Here is a 20,226-nt window from a genome sequence, read left to right as displayed (position 1 = left end):
CTCAGCGCGGGAAAGCAAGAGGGGGCAGCCAGCAATTCCCTGAGCAATTCTGGCACTCACCTCCCTTTCCAGGAAATATAAATAACCACCCGGCCATCTGGAAGTGGCCCTGGGCTGCTCAGCAAAAGGTGTCTCCCAGGCAAAAGGTGTCCCCCTTTTCTGCCAGCTACTCAGTGCCAATGCAGAAAGTAGCATCCCAGACAGGATACAGAGCAGGGAGCTCGAGACTTGCTCCAACCTTAACTGGCCATCTTCACTCCATCCTGGAAAAAACTCTGCTCCACCCAGCCCTGCCTTCAACACAGGGCCAGGGCCGCACCAGGGCAGGAGTGCGTGCCAGGGCTCGGGATGCTCAGCCCCTTCCCTGGGCACCCACTGGCCGTCACAGTGCCCAGTGAGAAGGACAGGCAAGAACAGACCCCTCACTCCATCGTACTTCACTTTTCTTCATTTTATTCTTTTATTTGTACAGCTATATTTTACAGAACGCATTAATGCAGTTTAGACACAGCCCAAACCCTGTCTCCCGAGATTGTTTATAACACAAGCATGTAAAATAAGACCAAAATAAAACCAAACCAAAACAAAACAACAAAAAAAACCAAAACAAAAACCAACATTCCCCAATAGAGAGTTCCACCAAAACTCCTTTTGCAATATCAGGCTGTACCTTGAAGAAACTGAGCTCAATATAGTCCATACATTGAAAACTTCCATTGAAAAGAAAGGCACCGTGCGAAACCACATTGTACATATATACAGACTGAGAACTAGAACAAAAAAAAATTACACTTTATTATTATTTTAAATTCCTTCTGCAGCTTTGTTGGTTTAATACACACTTTTTTTTTGTAAATTGTAAACCTTCACTTGCAAAAAAATACAAATACACTGATGCATTTAGACAAAATATTTTCTTACTTGTACAGATGCAATACTTTAAAATATCTCGTTAAGTGCTCTATCATAATAAAGATTCTCAGAGTGGCTTCTGCCTGCAGAGTCCAACTGAGCCTTTAATGCATTTTATATATTTTTAATATAGCTTTTTTTTTAAAGGTCTATATATATTTATTTTATATATATATTTATATATTTATATCTATATATATTTACAACTCTGCCATAGATTCCTTCACCTTTGGTTAAAAAAGTTAAAGCCCTCTCTTTAATAGCATACTTTCTCTTTAAAAGAACACACATTTTGCATACAAAAGAAAAAAATCTGTTCCCATAAATCAACATTACATTCCTCATCTTCAAACGGCAAAGGCTGTGAAGGTTAGACTCCAGAGTTTATCAACACTCCACTGCACAGACATTTAAAATGACTATTTTTTTTTTTTTTAATGTTTTATATACAATAAGATCTGAGTAATTTTATGTTTCTTTTTGTTTCACATAACTGGGAAAAATAAAACCCGTGTATTTGTAATTTCTTTTTTAAAATTTCTAATGTTTTTCCACCTATCTGCACTATGGGTTTAGAGGCACTCCATCATGTGATGAACTTTTTTTCCCTCTCTTTTTTTTTTTTTTTTTTTTCCTTTTTCTTTTAAAGTGTTGCAAGTATCCTTTGGACAGCTTCTCCTCTCCCCGAGACGACCTCCTCCTGGGAAATCCTCTGCCTTCAGCAGGCCTTGGGGAGCTCCGGAGGCACCTCGCTCGCGGAGATGCGGTACTGCACCTTGGTGTTGGTGATGGCCCCGTGCTTCTGCCGGAGGTGAAGCCGCAGCTGGCTTTTGTGGCGGAAATGCAGGTTGCACTTCTCACACTGCGGGGCGAGAGGCAAAGGCCCAGGGTGTGAAATGCGATGGCAGGGGACATGTCCCTCCCTTCAGGGCAGGAACCCCATCCCGGGCTTTCAGCAGCACATTTCGGTTTATGGGATGCGCAAAGGCCGAGGGGACATTGGTTCTGATGGACATAGCGCCAAGCTCCTTATCTAGATGCCCAAAGCAGCTACAGGGCTATTTCAGGAGCTGCTTTTGACCCCTGCCAAGCTGGACGGCTCCAGAGGGATATGTTTGGATGATAACCCCCACTCCCATTCCCTCTCTAGCAGATCGGGAAAAGCCAGAAAAGCCTCAGAAAAGAGCCGGGAGCCCCCATGGCTGCAGCAAGGCAGGGCAGGCTGCTTGCTCGACGTGTGCCACTGGCACAGGGGACCCCGGGTCAGGATGCCCACTCCTTTCCCCCATCCCCGTGCACAGCGGGCGGCTGTAATTTAAGCCACAGCTATTTAGGGAAGTGTGACCTTCTTCTAGATAGGATGGAAGAAAAGAAGAGCAGCTAAGATGTACCCAGTCCAGGCTGCACGTCAGTATTTCCAATGTAGCCGCTCACGACAAAATACCACGTCAGCATCGGCTAATGCACGAGAGAGGGATGGGGCACGAGGAACAGTGACATGACCTTGTCTTGGGGCCCCACAAGCCTGGTGAAGGGCACTGGGGTGCTGCAACCAGCCCATGCAAATGCCCCAGTGTCTTCCCAGCCCCCCTGAGTTTGGCAGCATCCTCCCCCTCAGCCACTGCTGAGACCCCACCAAAAAAGAAGCAGGGTCACTCACATGATAGGGTTTCTCTCCTGTGTGGATTCGAAGGTGACTTTTGAGGGTCTGCAGGTGCCGGAAGCGTGTGCCACAGATCTCGCAGGGGTATGGCTTTTCCCCAGTGTGAATGAGCACATGAGCACGTAGGTGGGCCACCTAGAGAAAGCAGCTCTGCGTGAGGACAGGCCCAGGGATGAGGGCATCCCACTGGGAGCAAGGTTCTGCCCATCCATCTTTTCCTGGTCTATGGGGTTCTAGCTGGGGGTCAGGGCCACATCTGTCTGAGGTTTAGTATCTCCAATCCTTAACAGCAAATGGAGGAGAGGAGCTAAAACCAGAAGTCAAGCTTCCTGCTAAGCCAAACTGGACCTTAAGGTCCCAATTTATCCCTCAGCACCTCAGGAAGAGCTGCCCAAGGCAGTGAGCACAGCCCATCAACCTCCTCTCTGCCGTGAAGTATCACTGGTCTCAGGCAGGAGGTCCAGCCATGTCCCACCTCCCCAGTCACTGCAGGTCCCAGAGGCCACACGCACCTGGACAAATCTGGCGCCGCAGGTCTCACACTTGTAGGGTTTTTCTCCAGAGTGGATGCGTGTGTGGGTCTTCAGGTTGGCCGGCCGGTTGAACTGTGCCCCGCAGATGTTGCAGCGGTACGGCTTTTCTCCTGCAGAGCCCAAAGGAAAGGGTGAGGCATTAAGTACAGATGTGCTCAGCCCCATGATCCATGGTCCTCCCCAAAGCACAGCCCCGGTGCTGGACCCCGTGGTACAAAGCACTGGCCCTGACTCCTGTCCCTTCTGAAGATGGCTGTGGACAAGCAGCATCAGCCAGGACAGCTCGGGCTGTCCCCAGAGCAGGCAGAGCTCAGGAGGTACCCGGGCATGGTGGGTACCTTTCCTTTTTCAGGCTGGAAGCTGCACCCTTCAGGGCAAGAGAAAAAAGTCGGGTAGCTCTGCCAGCAAGGATTAACAGCATCGCTCCTCCTGGCCCCGCGACAGCGGCTGGTGGCCTGCGTCTCCCTACAGCCGTCAGTAAGCCAAGCAGGGCCACCTGGCTCCCTTCAGGCTCCTCGTGGTCCCCAGCACGTCCTGCCTCAGCTGTTCGTCACCTCTTCAGAGGAGCGAAAAGAGCTGATGGAGTGGAAAGCCAAGGTGACCTGGGTCCCAAGTCATTATCTGGTGACAGTCACCGCTGCCAGCCCCCAGCAATGGGGGGAGCTGCACAAAGATTGCAACTAGTTTCTTCAGAGTGGCTGAAGATGGGCTCAGTGGGGAGTGGGAAGCAACCATCACCTGTCCTTTCCTGCCTTTTTCTTTTGTTTCCAGACTTTGAGTCCATGCACCCTTGAACCCTGCCTGGCACTTGTGTCATCTCTTCAGCTGCACAGCCCTCCTGCAGCTCAGCCGAGGCTGACGGACTTTATGCCTAATGCAGTGCAGCAGTACTGAGTCGTCAGCACAGACTTTCCTTCCCCAGCCAGCAAACTGGCTGTTGACATGCTAGGCATTAATAAAAGCATAAAAAAAATCCCCAGGTTTGTCAGCAAATGACTAAACCCTTAATATCCCCTTCGTTTCTCAGCTTTCATTGTGCTGATTCACTGAGTCCATCCGTTCACAGATTTTCCCATCAGCAGAGTTTCTGCCAGGCTAGATATGATCTGGATTTCTAGGATGTAGGGGAAAAAAAAAATCCCAGACTTCTCCCCAAATGTTGTTTTGATTATTTTTAAAATTTTTCTTTTAAGTCTACCACAAAGCAACCTGGAGGCCATGTGTCTGCTCCCAGACGTGCATTTTGCAAGCTGCCTTTAGAAACGGCGGTGCCCAGTGCTTTGCAGTGAAGCTGCTCCAGCCCTGCTGCAAGGTCGGGCGGCACCTCGCCTCCCCTGCTCCCAGGTTCGGCCCTCTGCCCAAGGGCTCCATGGCAGCGCCAAGAAAAGCACCCTGTCCTCCCCATCAAGGACAGCAGGTGACAGAGCTGAGGACACCACATCTAGGACAAACCCAGCCATAAACGCCCACACGCCCAGTAATGCACAGCCTCCCCAGTAAGTTGTCCCCATGGCTGACACCGTACCTGTGTGGACGGTTTTGTGGCTGGCAAGGTTCCCCTTGTAGCGGAAGGAGGCCTGGCAGCGGTCGCACTTGTAGGGCTTGTCACTGTGGACTTGCAGAGAGTGTCTTTTGAGAGAGGCCTCCTCGGAGAAGCGGCAGTCACACTCATTGCAGAAGAAGGCTCCGTTCTCTGGGAGGGCAGAGAGGAGAGCAATGAGATGGGCAATGTGCGGGCCAGCTCCTCAACGGGCCACGGGATGGTTTTGAGGTGGTGGAGAGGGAAAGCCAGAGCAAGTGTTGGAACAAGAAGCAGAGTACAGATGTTCATGGTCAGCGGTGCTTGCACCGTGCCATTACCTCCTGATCTTGTGCGCATAGCAACAACACGCATGGTTTGAGAGAGCAGAGTCATCATGAGCCATCTCTCCTTCAGTGAGATGCTGCTTCCAAGAAGCCAGCATCTTGCCTGGACATCTTTCAGAGGTCCGCAAAGGCACTCCAGTTATCAGGCATCCACCAACGGATGGATGCTCAGCTCTGGAGCAACTCCAACCCCTTTAGAGGTCTTAAGCCTTTACATGTACAGATGTCTTCCTTCAGCATGGGAAGACCATCAGCATCTGTGGCGCAGGGCAGGTCCCCCTAGTAGAAGGGTGCCTAACTCTTAAATGCTGTATGTGGCTTTGAGCATCACCACCGCTGGGTTCCCTCTGTGGATCTCTGCCCACACCACAGGTGACAACTCTGCATTCCCCCTCCCTGAGCTACAGGCAGATGAGTGCACAGATACTGGTCTCTGGGCTTGGGGAGTTTTGCAACAAGATTGCAAGCCTCATTATCTGCATTTCTCCAGATGTGCGCACTGGGCTCCCTGATAATGAAGATATTGTGACGGATGCGTGAGACACACCATCTTGCCCAATCCCCATTAGGGTCATTACATCTGCCAAGCTTGTTCTCCTGTGGTTCTGGTGGGGTGGGGTGTGCTTTGTTTCCTGTCCTTAGCTGCCAAGTTTGCAGCAGGTGAGTAACATCCCACACAAGGTGTCTGGATGGCACTGGGGAATGGGATGAAGGAAGCAATTCCTAGGTGCGCGTCCCTCATACGTGTGTACACAGCTGGTCAGCCAGTTAAGAGGGGACCGTAAAGCACCTTGGGATCCACCAGCATCAGGGACAGATCTGACTGCCCAGTTGGATGGGTCCCCAGACTGCACAGCCCCCTTGCCTGCCGGCTGAAAAAGGTGACCAGGGGTGTGAGACTCACCGCAGCTGGAGTCAGAGTATTCAGACTGGGTTTCCCCCATTTCCTCTCCAAAGTTTGAGCCAGGGGTATGAAGGCACATCTCAGCATGTTGTGGGGACTGGCAGCCACAGGAGCTGCACTTCGACGAATGCATGTACAGCGGGGACTGCCCTTCGCTGCTCCGAGGGGACCCATCCCGGGACCTGTGGAAGGACAGCAACGCACACAGCCGTGAGAAGGCTCTCGCTGCGCTTGAGCTACTGGGCCCTTGTTTGCACCCTTCCAGGCACAAGGGACAGCAATGTTTTATGCGGACACTTTTGTGGTGAGAAGCACAGCATAGCCCTGATCAATAACAGGTCCCTGAACCTCAGTCCTTCAGGTGCTCATCACCAAATGACCTCAAAGCTCTCTAGGAACATCCAGGTCCAGAGGACAGAGTACTGTTCCCTGGCAGGTCAGCCTTTCCAGCACTTAAAGCCAATCAAAAGCTCAAGGCACAGGTGAAAATCAGGTTGGGCAAATCCAGGCCTCAAACCATCCAGAGCTGCTGAAGCAAGCCAAAGATTCCTGACCCAATGTTTCCAATTCCATCACCAGGCCAGGCTAGCACTGCTAAGATGGGGACGGTTGGCACCCAGCCGATGTCACTGGCAGTGCTCCACCAAACACAGAGGCTTCCACCTCCTCCTGGCTGGACTCCCCAGCCCAACGCTACAGCTATTTCACACACTTCCAAACCAACAACGCAGGGTGTCCTGTCTCTCGCAGTGGGGGGAATCTCACCTGTTAACGATATTGTTGAGTCTGCTCGCTTGTGGGATAGTAGAGTCTTCTCCATTTATGCTCATCTTGGTGGGGGATTGCACGTTCAGATGCTCTGGCTCCATGGACTGCTGGCAAGTGGACATGGGCATGTAGGTGGAAGGAGAGAGGGTTCCCATCTCATTCTGGTCAGAACTGTCTTGCTTGGTGCTCTGATTGAGAGAGTTGAGGACAATGAACTTGTACTTCTTCCAGTTGCAGGCTTTGGGGTCTGTGGGGCTCTTGGTGAAGAGGGAGCTGGAGCTCTGACTGATACGGGCGTTCTTGCTGCTGCTGGACTCAGTTGGTGAGTTGGGCTGACAGTCTGACTTCTGGGGGCTCTGGGGGCTGATGAGTCCCTTGCGGTCCAGGGGGGTGTTGGTGGGCTCAAAGTGCTGGCTGATCTCATCCTCTGAAGAGGTCCGCTCCTCCTCTTTGGCCACTTTGTCGCAAGAGAAATAGGGATTGTTCCGGATTGAAGGGACGACAGGTTTGGGGCCAGAGGCTACGCTGTAGTGCATGTCGCTCCTGGCTTCTTCAGCAGCACCTTCTTTTGGAGCATAGATGGTGGCGTGGCACATGTTGGCTGAGATGTCGGTTATGGTTCTCATGTACTCGGTGGGAATTGTCCTGGAGCTGTCGCATGGCAGGATCCTCTCCTTGGGGAAGGCACCTGCCCTCGAGAGTTCTGAGAGAGGCATCCTCATCTCCCGCAACTCATCATCCACAAGGAAGCTATTTAGAGGGAGAGGGCTGTATCCATGGTAGGAAATGGGGGATCCAGACAAACTGTTGATCAAGCCAGGTGCAAAGGCCCTTCCATTGCAGAGGGACCCATTTTGGAGAGGCATGCCATTCTCTGAGACTTCTCTGCTCCGATAAGCCATCACCTCTGGGTGGCTTAGCATCCGTCCTGCCAAAAACTCTTCCCTTGGAGTCTTCACAGCAGACACCATCTCTGCTTCACTGGAACCAGGCAAAGAGGAGGGAGATGTGGTCATTTGCAGCCCTTAAGGATAAGTTTGCAGATACTTTGTCAGTCCTCCCCCCTCCCACACAAACACTGTCCCAAGGCTCTCCACAGTTCACTCATGGGGCTCACCTAGACTTGACAAACCTTCGACAGGTATCAACCACATGCTCCATCTGCAGGTACAGTGCTGTGGCCATCACAGCCATGATATTGTTCTCCCTCAAGTTCAGGCGGGACGTATACATGAAGTCCAAGAGGATGCAAAACCCCTCAGGGTTAATTTCAGGGTCCAGGTTAATGACATTCAAGTTGCACTTGAGCTGGTCAGTGAAGATGCTGTAGAAGAGGCCACTGCAGAGAGGAGATAGGAGAGAAGACGAGTGTTATGACAACTCAGAGGAAGAAAGGAGAATTTGTCTGAAATCCCTTAGCACAGAGGGGTTCATGAATGGGAAGGGAGGAGGAGGCAATTACAGAATTCCTTGAGCTTCCCCCTTATTATCAAGCTTGGTTTCTCAGCTTAGTAAGCGTCTTCTGCACTGCACTTTTCCCAACTGGAACAGCCTGCTTTTAGATCTCACCTGCTCAACAACTCCCCACTGCCTCCATTTAGAAATTCCCCTTTTTTGTTGTTGTTGTTCTTACCACCACCCCCTTCCTACTGTGACTCATTTCTTTCAGAAGCCTCTTAGGGCATCCATACTCACTCTTTAGCCAGAAAAAAAAAAAAAAAAAAAAAAAAAAAGTTGGCAAAACATTTTTCAGATGTCTTAACAGTCAAACCTTTTCAAAGGTTTTCAAATCTTTATACCTTATCAGTGGAAGATGCTGGAAGGCATCTGCCATAATGTAACTGGGCAATTTGTGGGATGATAGTTAGCATTCCCTAAGAAGCGATTCCAGCAATCCTAGGAGCTGGGAAGGGATTTCAGACCCCAGCAGGCTTAGAAAAAAAAAATATCAAAGGTGGGTGCAGCCAGCAGCCTGGGAGTCAGGGAGGAACAGCTCTAAAAATAGCAGCGGCAGGGGACACTGCGGTCACAGAGGACTCACTCACCCCACCGAGCATCCAGCCGTCCCTCCCCTCCCCTCTCCTGTCCTGTCCCTGCAGAGCATTTGTACTTTGCCTTCAGGGATGTGCCTCACACATCTGCTGTGCTCCTACTTGCCTCCACAGGCTACATGTGGGCAGATGTGGGCACGCAAGGAGAAAGGTGTGGGCACCGCGCTGGAGGCGAAAGGTCTCAGCTCTAATCCCACTGCAGGTACAAATATCTTGGCAGCCCCTTTCAGCTCTGCTTCTTTGCTGCTATTTCCCTATCTGTAAGCCCCACGAGCCTGCCCGGGGTTGCAGCAGCGTTGCTGGTGGCCCAAGGCAGACGGAGCAGGGAAGGGAAGCAGGGAGGGGACCCTGCTCTCACCTGCAGGCCATCAGGACTGTTTTGTGAGCTCTGAACTGCTCCCGGTTCACGATGATGACGACGTCGGTCAGGATATCCCGGCTTCTAAGGCGGTTGAGATTGAGGAGGACATCGCTCGCGTGGCGGGTGAACTGAATGCAGCTGTCTGCCGGCGAGGCCATCTTGAGTCTGCTCAAAACAGAAGTGGGAGGTGGATGGGAATGGAGAAGCGGCCAGGCAAGTACCCTAAACCCAGCGAAGAGACAGCTGCTGCTCTGCGATGTGCTCAATCGCCACTGGTAGGGATGGCACCAGCTCCTTGGTCCCAAGATAAACAGCCCTGCACCACACCAAGTGCTTGCCAGGCTGTCCGGTGAGGTCTCTTGGCCAGCAGCAAGACCTGGCACATACCAGTCCCACCCAGCAAGTTGGCGGGTGAAGGCAACCAGACCCTTCTGAGGATTAGCTAACTGGCTCCTCTTTCTCCCTACCTCACCCATGGCGGCTCCACCCCAGCCCACTCCTCCCACCACCACTTGAGTTCATCTCCCTGAAGCTCCCAACATAGCTTCCCAGCCTTCAGATCTTCTTCAGGAGCCATCCCCCTCATCCATCTGCTGGCTGGCTGCAAATCCAGCCATGGAAACCAAAACAAGCTTTGAAGGTCCCAACTGAAGCTGAAGGTTTTCAACACCTGGAAAATCCATCCCACAGTGGAGTATCAACCCTCACCCACCAGCAAACCGCTTTCCTGCTCCCAAGTGGTGGCCACTCTGGAGAAGACCCGTCCAGAGTTTCCCAATGGATCAGCGGTGGCAGTGAGGAGCAGAACTCATCTAACCTGCTGGGCTGCTACCCACACCACAGCCCAGGCTCTCCCAGTGAGCAAGGCTTGGGTTAGTCGAGGAACATGAAGCCTTCCCCCAACTCAACACCCATTGACCCATCTGAGATGTGTTCTCCCAGCCAGCACCCAGAAGAGTCCACATCTCCCTATGTCTGAAGTTTGGGCTAGAACGTGCATCTCCAATGTCAAATTCCTCCATGATCAACCCCCTCCCACAACCCTGACTCCTCCTCCTTCTCCAGCAGCATATGAACGTATTTTCTACAGAGCAGCTGCTCTCCTGAAAACAAATTCCAGCTGGGTCTTATGAAACATTTCATTCAACGTGGTAAAGGGAAGGAGGAGGGTTAGGAGGGGAAGCACAAAATTTAAATTTACATACCCAATGCCTCAATTCACAGTCCAAAAGTTTCTTTCAAACCTACAAATAAAGCACAAGAAAACAAACACCACATTAGCTGGTAATTATGAATTGGCCGTGCCAGGACACAAGCCTGCTGTTTCACTCGAGTATCAGCTGGATAAAAGCTAGAGATAACAAACCTTCTACTCTCCAGTAAGGTTAACATTTGTTTCTTCCGGTACAGTACGTTCTTATCACAACCACAGGCTTTGAGAATCCAATCATAGCTTCTTCCACACCCTCTAGCCCAAACCATGGGTGTGTGCCAAGGAGATTTTCATTTCCATGACTCAGGAACTTAAAGGCAGGTGGGGAAAGGAAGTCAAGCGAGAATTTTCTCACCACTTCTTTCGGAGATAACTCTTCCCCTGCCAAGACTGAATTCCTGGCTGGTGCCACATCCAAGATCAATGCCCGATTCCCAGCACCTTGTTAACAGGTATGACTTACACACAAACATCTGCTGCCACCCTGCTCAGAAACCTGGAAAGAGCCTGAATCCAGTCCTCCAAAACAGTGGTTGCCCTTCTCGGAATACCCACGCGCTTCAGCCGCTGGTGAAAACGCCCTGGGACAGGACTGCCAAACAGACTTGGGAGGATATGGGCGTCAAGTACCGAAGTGACTTGGCCAGGATCACAGAGGAAGCCAGCGGCGGAGACGGGTGAGAACCCAGAACAAATGTCTTCCTCCGACTGCTGGAAAAGCCTTCCCCCCAGACTGCAAGCTTTGTCTCCAGCGCTGGCTTCATGGGCAACGTGGCTGGGGCACCACAGCAAGGAAACCCAGGAGTTAACTTCCTTCCAGAACTCACACTATTACTCCCAAATTTACTTAAAACCAAAGATAGTTTTCCCGGCACCAACACAAGAAGGAGGTCCTCATGCAGCCGCCCCCGTAGGGAGAAGCACAACAAATAAGCGAACCAACAAACCCCCCACACTATTTTGAGGACCAACCCCCAAAAACTGGACGGAGACAGTATCCAGCCCTGCGAGGACATGTGCCTTCTCTGTCCCTTGTGGGAGATGCACAGATCTGGAGCCCAAGCTCCCCCTGTGTCCCCAGAGACACCAGGATGGGATGAAGAGGTGTGATTCAAGGCAATGCAAAACCCAGAGGGGTGTCTTGCAGCCCCATTCCAGCCATCAAATGCAAATCTTCTGAGCCTGGTTAGCTTAAAACTTTACACACACAAAAAGTGACTCATTTCCCAAATACTGCAGACTGTGACCTTTCCGTAACACACTTGCTGCCAGCCACTCGCTACCATCAGTCGCAAGCCAAGGGACTCGCGAAGCTCTGCAAGGAGCCCAGCACGCACCCGCGTCTCCATACGGGCAGACGTACGCGTTTGGGGCAGGCGGCTGGCATACCAACCACGGCCGCGCCGGCAGACGCACTATGTCGGGCTCTCGGGGACTCACCCTGGTGTCACAGACACGGGGAGGTGACATAAAACCAACATAAACCATAAACCAACAAAGTTACAAACGGTGAGTTGAACTCTGCACCCGTCAGCATCACGTGAGGAGCTGCTGCTGTCGCCAAATTCCCTTACCCACAGCAAATCCACAGCACTGCCCAGCCAGGGAGACACCCAGCTCCTCTCCCAGGGCTGGACCCCAGCGCAGCCCCCTCCCCGCCTCCCAAACTATCCCTCCCAAGGCAGCGCTGCTGCAACGCCCAGGGCCCCGGCAGCCGGGCAGGTGCACCCCAAGCAGATCCCGGCTGCAGGATGTGGGTACGCAAAAGGGAAAGGGACCTTCCTTCCCCTTGCTCTGCCAAGCTGGGTTAACCCTGCCCCTCCCGGCCTCCACACAGCACCAGCTCTGCACCCCAGCACAGGAGGATGCTCCGACCAGAGACGGGGACAGCAACGGGGAGCAGAGAAGACCACCACAGCCAAGTATGGCCTTCTCCATTCTCCCCTTCAAAGCCCACCAGGCTCTCCCAACATCACCCCAAACACCCCCCAATCCAGTTTTCCTGCCCAGTACCTGGCAGGTGCAGGCTCTCCGTGGGGCTCTCCTCCATAGAGGAAGGTCTGGGCCGGAACACGGGGCCCATTTCGGGGTTGGCTGCATGGGACTGCCACCACTGCTGCCTTCCAGGAAGGCGATGGGTCTGCCCCAGCGGTTCAGGGAACGGCCCTTCCCTGCCGGCACCTCCCCGAGAAAACCCATTCCTGGAAGGGAGCCCAGGGCTGGTGCTGCCCTCCCCACCGTGGACACCTGTGAGTGGGGGAACCCCTCTTGGCTCCACCCCATACAAAGGGGGTCCCCCACAGGTCCCCCACCCCAGAGCAGAGGGGAGAAGCAGGACATCCCCCTCACTGCCCCCATCCATCTTTTTGCCATGCACAGGGAAGCCCCTCCATCCATCCACTCTCCCATTTATAGGGAATCCCTTTTCATCCATCCTCCTCCCACCCTCTGCACAGGGGGGACTCCTTGCTCCCCTACTCCTGTTTACATAGGGGACAGCCCATGGTCTTTGCCCCTCTCCCAGCCCCAAATGCATAATCTGGGGGAGGGCACCAATTGTTCCCCCTCCCTGGGCCCCAGTCTCCTACCCCTCCAGAGCCTGCAGTGCCGACTCCTTCACATCATCCCGGAGGGTTGGCTGGGTGAAGTCTCCCTTCCCCACAGCCTCATCCCACACAGCCCTCCGAAACCGCCCAGGGGGAAGCTCCATCCTGCCCCCCCTTCCTCCCTAGTCCCAGCACCCTGCAGGGTCCCACTCCCACAGGAACAGGGCACACCGCCAGCTGCCCCCCACCCTGAACAGGGACCAGAAGGGGGGGGAAAAAAAAAAAAAAAAAAAAAAAAAAAAGCAATGGGGTGGTGTGCGGGGCCCCTCGGGCATCGTCATGGGTGCTACAAGCCACAGTGAAGAGGATGCTTTTGGCTGGGAGTGTGCAAGCACCCAGCTCCGCTTTCCTGCTGTCATGCAATCAGGGGGCACCAAGCGTCCTTTAGCTGTCACAGCACAGTTTTATTAATTTAGTAGCTTCTGGTTGGCGTCTAGGCCAAAACGTGGCTGGGTTAATAATAACCCTAGAAAAGAGCGAGAGAAGTCCTAGCGCACAGTGTCAGCGCAGATCAAAAGCAGCATCGCTAGCGCAAGCCCCGTCTTTTTTTCCATCGTACCCTTCTGTGAGCGGATTGCACTCGCTCTATCGAGCGGTCTCTGCTAACTTTCAATCTGATCCAATTTCCTGCCAGCAAACAAATGTTTCTAGGAAATGCAATACATTATCTGGACGGGTTTATTATCAGCATTTGGAACCAGGAAAACTGCATATTTTCTCGAGCGCTGCAGGGAACTTTATAGTTTGTACTTCAAAAGAGGGTTTAAAGGATTGCCCTTGAAAGCTGGCCTGGCTCAACTCTCCACATTGTTTTGGTCTTTGCAGAAGAAAACACAGAGGAGGGGGAGAGCACACTAAAACTGCCGCCAATGTTTTCCACTGAAGAGGACTCCCCTGCCCTCCACGGAGCCAAGCTCCGGCTGCGAGGCAGAGGCAGCGCGTGCCCTTGGGGAGCGAGGAGTCAAGCCTTCTCCAGCGTTTCAAACAATCCCAAGGAATTTGGCACATTCATTTTTCAAGGGAAGGCAGGAACCACGTCCCGGCTGAAGTGGAGGGAGCTACTCCAGAGAGCAAGGGACGGACACTGCACCCTGCCAATGCAGAGCCCTGCACCGACGCGTTCAGCTGATGGCAGGACACAGCTGCAGGTGGGCATCCCCAGTAGCTGAGCTGGGTCTGGGCTCAGAGGAGGTGTCCCATCATCCCCACTCTGTACCAGGGTGGTAAATCACCAGCCGGCACCAACCCGACCCTCCCTGTCTCTGTCCTCCTGGGGCTGAGGGTGGCACAGCTCCTCTTGGCAGCATGGAACCACTCTGGCACCCTGCCTGGATGGGACGGAACACATATGCAGCTTGGGGACCCTCAGCCAGGGAAGTGGCATCCCCTCACCACTGTGTTTAACTAAACAGATTTCAGGAGCCCCATTCCAGAGGGTGCCTGGTCCTACAGGACACGTTCATCAGGACCCACTGCCCTGCAGTGTGCTTGTCCCAAGCTCTCCCCTCTGTAAGCCAGGATCCCACATCCCTCATGTGTCGCCGGCATACAGCCCCAAGCAGCACCCTGACCATGAGAAAGAGGGGGAGGAAAACAATATAGCCCAAAATTTTCTCTGCTCTCCCAATGCCCTTAGCTCTCCCTGCTATTTAGATGTGAAGCTCCACTGAGATTGCTGGGGTTTTAAAGCAGTCCTGAAGACTATGGGCTTACTCGACTTAGGGGTGTGCGTCTTTTGGCTGCCAGCATCCTGCAGCAATGGGAACATGCAAGATCTAGCATGAATTTAAAAAACAAAACAAAAAAAAAACCCAAAAACAAAACAAAAAACTAACAAAACAAGAAAAAACAGACTAACATTTGCAGTCTAAATTTGCAGTCTGAAGGAGTTTACTGGTCAGATGCTAACTTTTGGATACTCATCTAACCAAACTGCAAACTGTGAACTCCTGAGGTTTGCCAATGCCTGCTGTAAACATGGAAACCAAGTGTCACTTTTTGCCAAACAGAAGAATGGTTTAAAAATAGATTGAGAAAAGAATACAGGCACCCGGCATACAGGACTCCTGTTTATAGACTCTCATGCTACTATGAAATGGAACAAGAGGTCATGAGCACAAAGGCAACTTCTCACCAAATTTAGATTTTACAAACTTCTGAGAAACCTGAAAACAACATTTCAGGCTCTGACTGAACCAGTAAAAGCTCTTCTTGTGGAGTCTGCAGTCCAAACACTAAAACACATGGACTAAAACAGGCGCAAAATGGTTCTTCAACCTCAGCGACATAAATACGTGAAGGTACAGAAGCTGCATGTCGAGAAATGCACCTACTGGTTGAGAGGTTGATTTTACTCACCTACAGACTTTGTAACAAGATTTCCTTTTCAATGGAGTGGTCCAATAAAACAAAAGGACGCTCACCCCTGCTCCTACAACACAGGACCGCCTCACTAAGTTTTACCATCTGTATTTGTGATGGGTTTTTGAGGACAATATTACTGTTTAGTAAAAAAAAAAAAAACAAACAAAAAACCACCAAAACCCAAAAAAACACCCCACACCATTCCTACAAATTAGTATTAGGCTGCTGCTATCACGAGCTGAAAGCTTCCATCCCTCACAAAAAAAAAAACAAGCAAAAAACAAACAAACAAAACAAAAAAAAATCCCCACACCCCCCCAAAAAAAAAAAAGAAGGAAGGGAAAAAAAAAAAAAAAAAAGAGCATGGCTTTACAATACATCCTAAATTAGGCAGAAATTCAAGGGCAGATTAACACTACAACTCGGAAAGATTTTCACATGTGATTTCATGACCAGACCCGGAGAGAACTCCATATGGAAATGTCAGTGACTTTAATAAGCGCCCGGTTGTTTCCAATTAGGCTCCTTAAGTAAGTTCAGTGGCATCCAGAGTTTCCTCTGCCACCTTCCTCCTAGCTGGCAAGCATTTTTCTTATTTTTTTTTTTTTAACGAGCGGTTAATAAACACGTTCCCACTCCGGCGGCTCCGCCAGCCCTGCCCCGGCCGGGAGCAGAGGTGACACTAGATGGCAGCCGTCAGCTTTGCTGCAGGAGCAATTTTTTTCCCCTTGGAAAATAAAACACCCCAACCAAACCTGGAAAACATATAATTTTGTCGATGTAATTCTGTTTCTCTCAAAACGCGTCTGAGCAACATTATTTTTATGAGCTTTTCCAGCCTTGTTTTGAAAAACTTCATGTTTCTGCTGGGTTTATTTTTGTCTCATCAGACGGCAGGCTGCAAACAGGGATGTCTAAAAAGTAGTATAAAGACTTCGACTGCTTTTTTTTTTTTCTTTTTTCTTGTCTTTTTTTTTTCGGGGTGGGATTTGTAAGAATCACTTCTCATTCCGACTTCTTGCTTCACAATAATAACTAACCAGTTAACCTCCACTTCCTCTCCCAATATTGACTCAGACAGTCAGAACCGAGGGGGACTGGAAATTGGAATTGAAATGCATCCCAAGAGATCTCTGATCTGTTTTGCCAGTCAAAACTGAACGCTTGGAGATGAAGTCTTTTCTTACTGGAACAATGTAATAATCCATTCTTCTGGAAAATTGCTAGACACCCTTTTGAATATTTTAATGGCTTGATGATTTGTTTCAAGAGGCAAAAATTGCCAGCTATAATGTAAGTTTTTCAACCTGCAATCTTATCGTTAGGAGAAAATAACAGACCCTCAGGTTCTGCCTCTGTGTCTTTATAGAGGTTTCCCCTAAAATATTTTTAAAGCAATTTTTGAACCGTAACCCCCTCCAGGACTGCAGGAAGAAGCCTGCATTTGCCCTTAAAGAACTTATCCTTTCAGTTTTTCAAACAATACAGCAAATAATAATTTTTAAAGCATTAAAACCTCAGGAGAAAAATCAATAAGCATCACCAGATGGAAGGAGGGCCTGATCCTGTAGCCAGCCCTGCTGACACTTCCACTGGCACAGGTACGAATCTGGCCGCAGACAGAGATGTCAGCCCAACGCAGCGCTTCTGGCCCAGCCTTGTCCGCCCGGCCCCAGCCTCCCTTTGCACCGATCCTGCGCCTACTGAAGTCAGTGGAAAAAACTAACCCGGGCCGGGTTTGTTTTCATTGTTTTAGACTCATGGTTCTAGGCCCAGATTCGCCTCTTCCCTGGAAATGCAACAGGGGGGTCAAAGGCAGCTTTTTAGGCACATCTGAGAGGCCGCCGCGGATTTTTCTAAACAAACGCCTTGCTTTCTGTTTCCCTCCTTCCCAAGAGGCGATTTCATAACATTTCATACTGTGACTTTGCAAACTAAAGGCGGGGGGGGGGGGGGGGGGGGGGGTAGGATAGCGAGGCAAGGCGGGGAGGGGGGGCGGCCGGGAGAGGTCGCTGCCGCCCGACCACGAAAGTTTTCATAACAAAGTTGGGCTTTTTCGGTTTTGTTTTGACCTTTTTTTTTTTTTCTTAAGGAGGAGTTAAAAAATAATATATACACACAGACAAAAACTACACACCTAATTTAAAAAAAAAAAAAATGCCTTCTACCTTCCCCCACTCGCTTTTGGTTTTTTTTTTTGGTGGGGGTAGGGGGGGGCGCTGGAGGGGGGCGCGGCGGTGCGGTCCGGGCGCGGTGAGCGGAGGTTGCGCGCCGCTCGCTCCAGGAATAGCCCGTGGCCGGGGGCCAGCCCCGCGGCAGATTTACGAGCGCTTGTCGCCGCGCCAAGTCCGCCGCGGTAGTAAACAGAGGGGAAGGGCTGCGATGGGGGCACCGGGGGGGCGGGGGGTGTTCCCCCCCTAACCCTGGACCGCAGCCGGGACCCCCATCCCTTGCACGGCTGCACCCCAATTCCCCCTGCTGCCTTCCTCCCGGCGGAGGATCCCTCCTCGGATGTGTTGTTATTATTATCATCATCATCATCATCATTTTGCGCGTATTAGCCAGAGTTGCTCCACACACTTTTTCCCCCCCTCCTCCCTTTCCCCGAGCTTTGCATCGCGCTTTACTCCCCAACCGGCTAAACACCGCCGCGGCCGCCCCGTCGAGGAGAGCGCGGTTCCCCTCCGCACTCCCCCCTTCCCGCAATCCCAGGCCGCCGTTCCGTGCTCCGGGGCCGGCGATGGCCGAGCTTCCCCCCCTTCCCCGCCTTCTCCGGGCGGAGAAATGCCGCAAAGTCTTCTCCATCACCGCCCGCGGCTTGACAGATCGCGGCGCAGCCCGGCCACAGGTTGCAAAACGCACCGGCCGTTTCGCGGTTGCATCGGGGCGACAGGGTAGCAACAATAATTGATGTATTAAGATCGTAATAAATAACTAGAAGGAAGGGGAAGAAAAAAAAAATGATGCGGAAAGGCCGGAGCGGCGAGCCCCCTCCCGCCAGCTTTGTGCGGCGGCGAAGCGGCAACAGCCACACGACACGCATACACACAAAAAAAAAAAAAAACAAAAAGAAAAAAGATATAATAATAATTAAAAAAAAGAAAATAGGAAGGTAAAATTAGGAAAAAATAAAAAAGAGGGGGGCAAAAAAAAAAAATAACACGCCGAGCGAGGGATCCAGCCATTGGGAGCCGACCCCGAGTCACGCAAAACGCCACAAGCCCGGCGGCCGCGCTCGCCCGTGGGGCGGCTGCAGGTGCAGAGCGGAGCCGCCGTCCTTTCCCCGTCCCCACCCGGCCGTCACGCGTGCGGGAAAACGCAATAATCCCAGATAACCGGTAATCCCCGGGAGGCAAGGGGAGACGACCGGGCCTCCCCATACACAGACATCCAGGCACCCCGTTTTTTGTCGCCTGACAGCGGGCAAGGAAAGAAGAAGGGGGGTGGGGGCGATTAGATAAATAAATAAAGAAGGGGGAAAAAAAATAGGAGATAATTTAAAAAAAAAAAAAATCAAAGGGCTGCCGGGACACCTGCCGCGGGAAAGGGGGGGAAAGGAAAGAGGGGAGAAAAAAAAAAAAAAAAAGGTAGAAATATATAGAGGCGGCTCCGCGCCAGGCGTCGGAGCGGGGCAGGGAGGGAAAGAGGAGGGAAAAAAAAAATGGAGAGAAAAAAAAAAAAAAGAGAGAGCGCGAGAGAGAGAGAGAGAGAGAATTAAAGGGTAAAATCGGCCGCGGCAATAGAAGCAGCAATCACCTGGTCTCCGGGCTTTCCTAGAAACTCCTTGCATCACCACTTCTAAGAACCCCAGTTCTAAGAATCAACAGAGCCCAATTCTCGGAATTTGAGCTGCGGACTCTACCATTGCGCGAAGCACGGGGAGGGCCGCGGACCTCCCCCCGCCGCTCCTTCGCCGCCGCCGCCGCCCCCCCTGGCTGCGCGCCCCCCCCGCGCCGCCCCCTCTGGGGGCGGCGCGGGGGGGGGCGCGCAGCCAGGGGGGGCGGCGGCGGCGGCGGCGGGGGTCCCAACCGGTCGCCCCTCTCTTCTTCAATCCACCCCCCCCCCCCCGTTCGCAGTGGTCGCGCCCGGGCGGTGGGTCACGTGGCGGCGGGCGCTCTCTCTCTCTGTGTGTGTGTGTGTGTGTGACGTGGTGGAGGGAAAGGGGAGGGGGGGGGTGGGGGGGGGAGAGAGGGGCCGCGGCGCGCCGCCGCGGAGCAGCGCGTGCGCGCGCGGCGCGGAGCAGCAGCGGCGGCGGCGGCAGCGAAACGGCAACGGAGGACGGGGGGTCCCGGGCGCAACGCCGGGAGGTGCAAATACGCGTCCCCTCTCCTCCCCCAAACCTCCCGTCCCTCTCCGAAAGAGGGAGAAAAGGAAGAGAACTGAAAAAAAATGCGCCTTTATTTTTTTTTTAATAATTTTTATATTTAATTCGAGAAGGGGGCACTTTGGCGTTTAAAAAGCAAGCCCCCTCTAAAAAAAAAACAAAAAAAACCCCCAACAACCCAGCGAGCAAAGACAGGATGCTGCTGCATTACACTGGATTTTTACTTTTTTAAAAATTGTTTTTCCCTCAATCAGCTTTTTTATTAATAATTTTTGCAAACAGCCGCGCTCGGCTGACGGCCTCCGACGGGATTTATTCTCGGGGAAAGAAGCTTTTTCCTTAAAGACTCCCTCATGCGCTCCTCTTCTCTCATTCCTTTTTGGTTTTAATTTTTTTTTTTTTTATTTCTTTGCCGAGATTCTCTGAACCTAAAAAAAAAAAGATTTTTTTTTTCCCTTTTTTTTTTTTTTTTTTCTTTTTATGATCCGTTTTCTCTTTTCCTTTTCCAGGACTCTGGAGTGGTGGGTTAATTCTTTGTAGCCGCTGTTGTTATTGTTGCAAAATAACCTGTAAGTCTGTAAATATTCTGCTTGTTCCGAAGTGCCGGACTGTGCCGGGGGGTGCAGAACCGCGCTGGCTTTTCTGGAGGGGGTTTTATTTT

At 51.8% G+C, this 20,226-nt stretch overlaps 1 protein-coding gene across 1 annotated transcript; it reads right to left on the bottom strand.

The window, feature by feature from the left end:
- Window positions 1-433: 433 nt before the first annotated feature.
- Window positions 434-19,054, bottom strand: BCL6 (BCL6 transcription repressor). The gene is made up of 10 exons (XM_086754857.1): window positions 18,998-19,054; window positions 10,264-10,302; window positions 9,056-9,223; window positions 7,764-7,985; window positions 6,644-7,627; window positions 5,879-6,060; window positions 4,634-4,801; window positions 3,088-3,218; window positions 2,573-2,710; window positions 434-1,774 (listed from the first exon to the last, which is right to left on the bottom strand). Exons 3-10 carry the CDS (start codon window positions 9,214-9,216, stop codon window positions 1,631-1,633), a joined length of 2,130 nt encoding a protein of 709 aa, XP_086610983.1. The 5' UTR covers window positions 9,217-9,223; window positions 10,264-10,302; window positions 18,998-19,054; the 3' UTR covers window positions 434-1,630.
- Window positions 19,055-20,226: the final 1,172 nt, after the last annotated feature.

This window comes from Chlamydotis macqueenii, chromosome 9 (assembly GCF_036417535.1).
Source record: "Chlamydotis macqueenii isolate bChlMac1 chromosome 9, bChlMac1.mat, whole genome shotgun sequence".
Classification (NCBI taxonomy): Eukaryota; Metazoa; Chordata; class Aves; order Otidiformes; family Otididae; genus Chlamydotis; species Chlamydotis macqueenii.
The sequence above is the reverse complement of the archived record's forward strand: the minus strand, read 5'-3'. Positions and strand labels throughout refer to the sequence as shown.

Excerpts from the sequence above, each read along its gene's own strand:
- BCL6 (XM_086754857.1), bottom strand. The coding sequence starts at position 9,216 with ATGGCCTCGCCGGCAGACAGCTGCATTCAGTTCACCCGCCACGCGAGC. Across the intron at positions 7,986-9,055 it reads ACAGTCCTGATGGCCTGCAG|TGGCCTCTTCTACAGCATCT; the intron begins GTGAGAGCAGGG and ends TCCTCTCTGCAG. Across the intron at positions 3,219-4,633 it reads CCACAAAACCGTCCACACAG|GAGAAAAGCCGTACCGCTGC; the intron begins GTACGGTGTCAG and ends TGGGCTCTGCAG.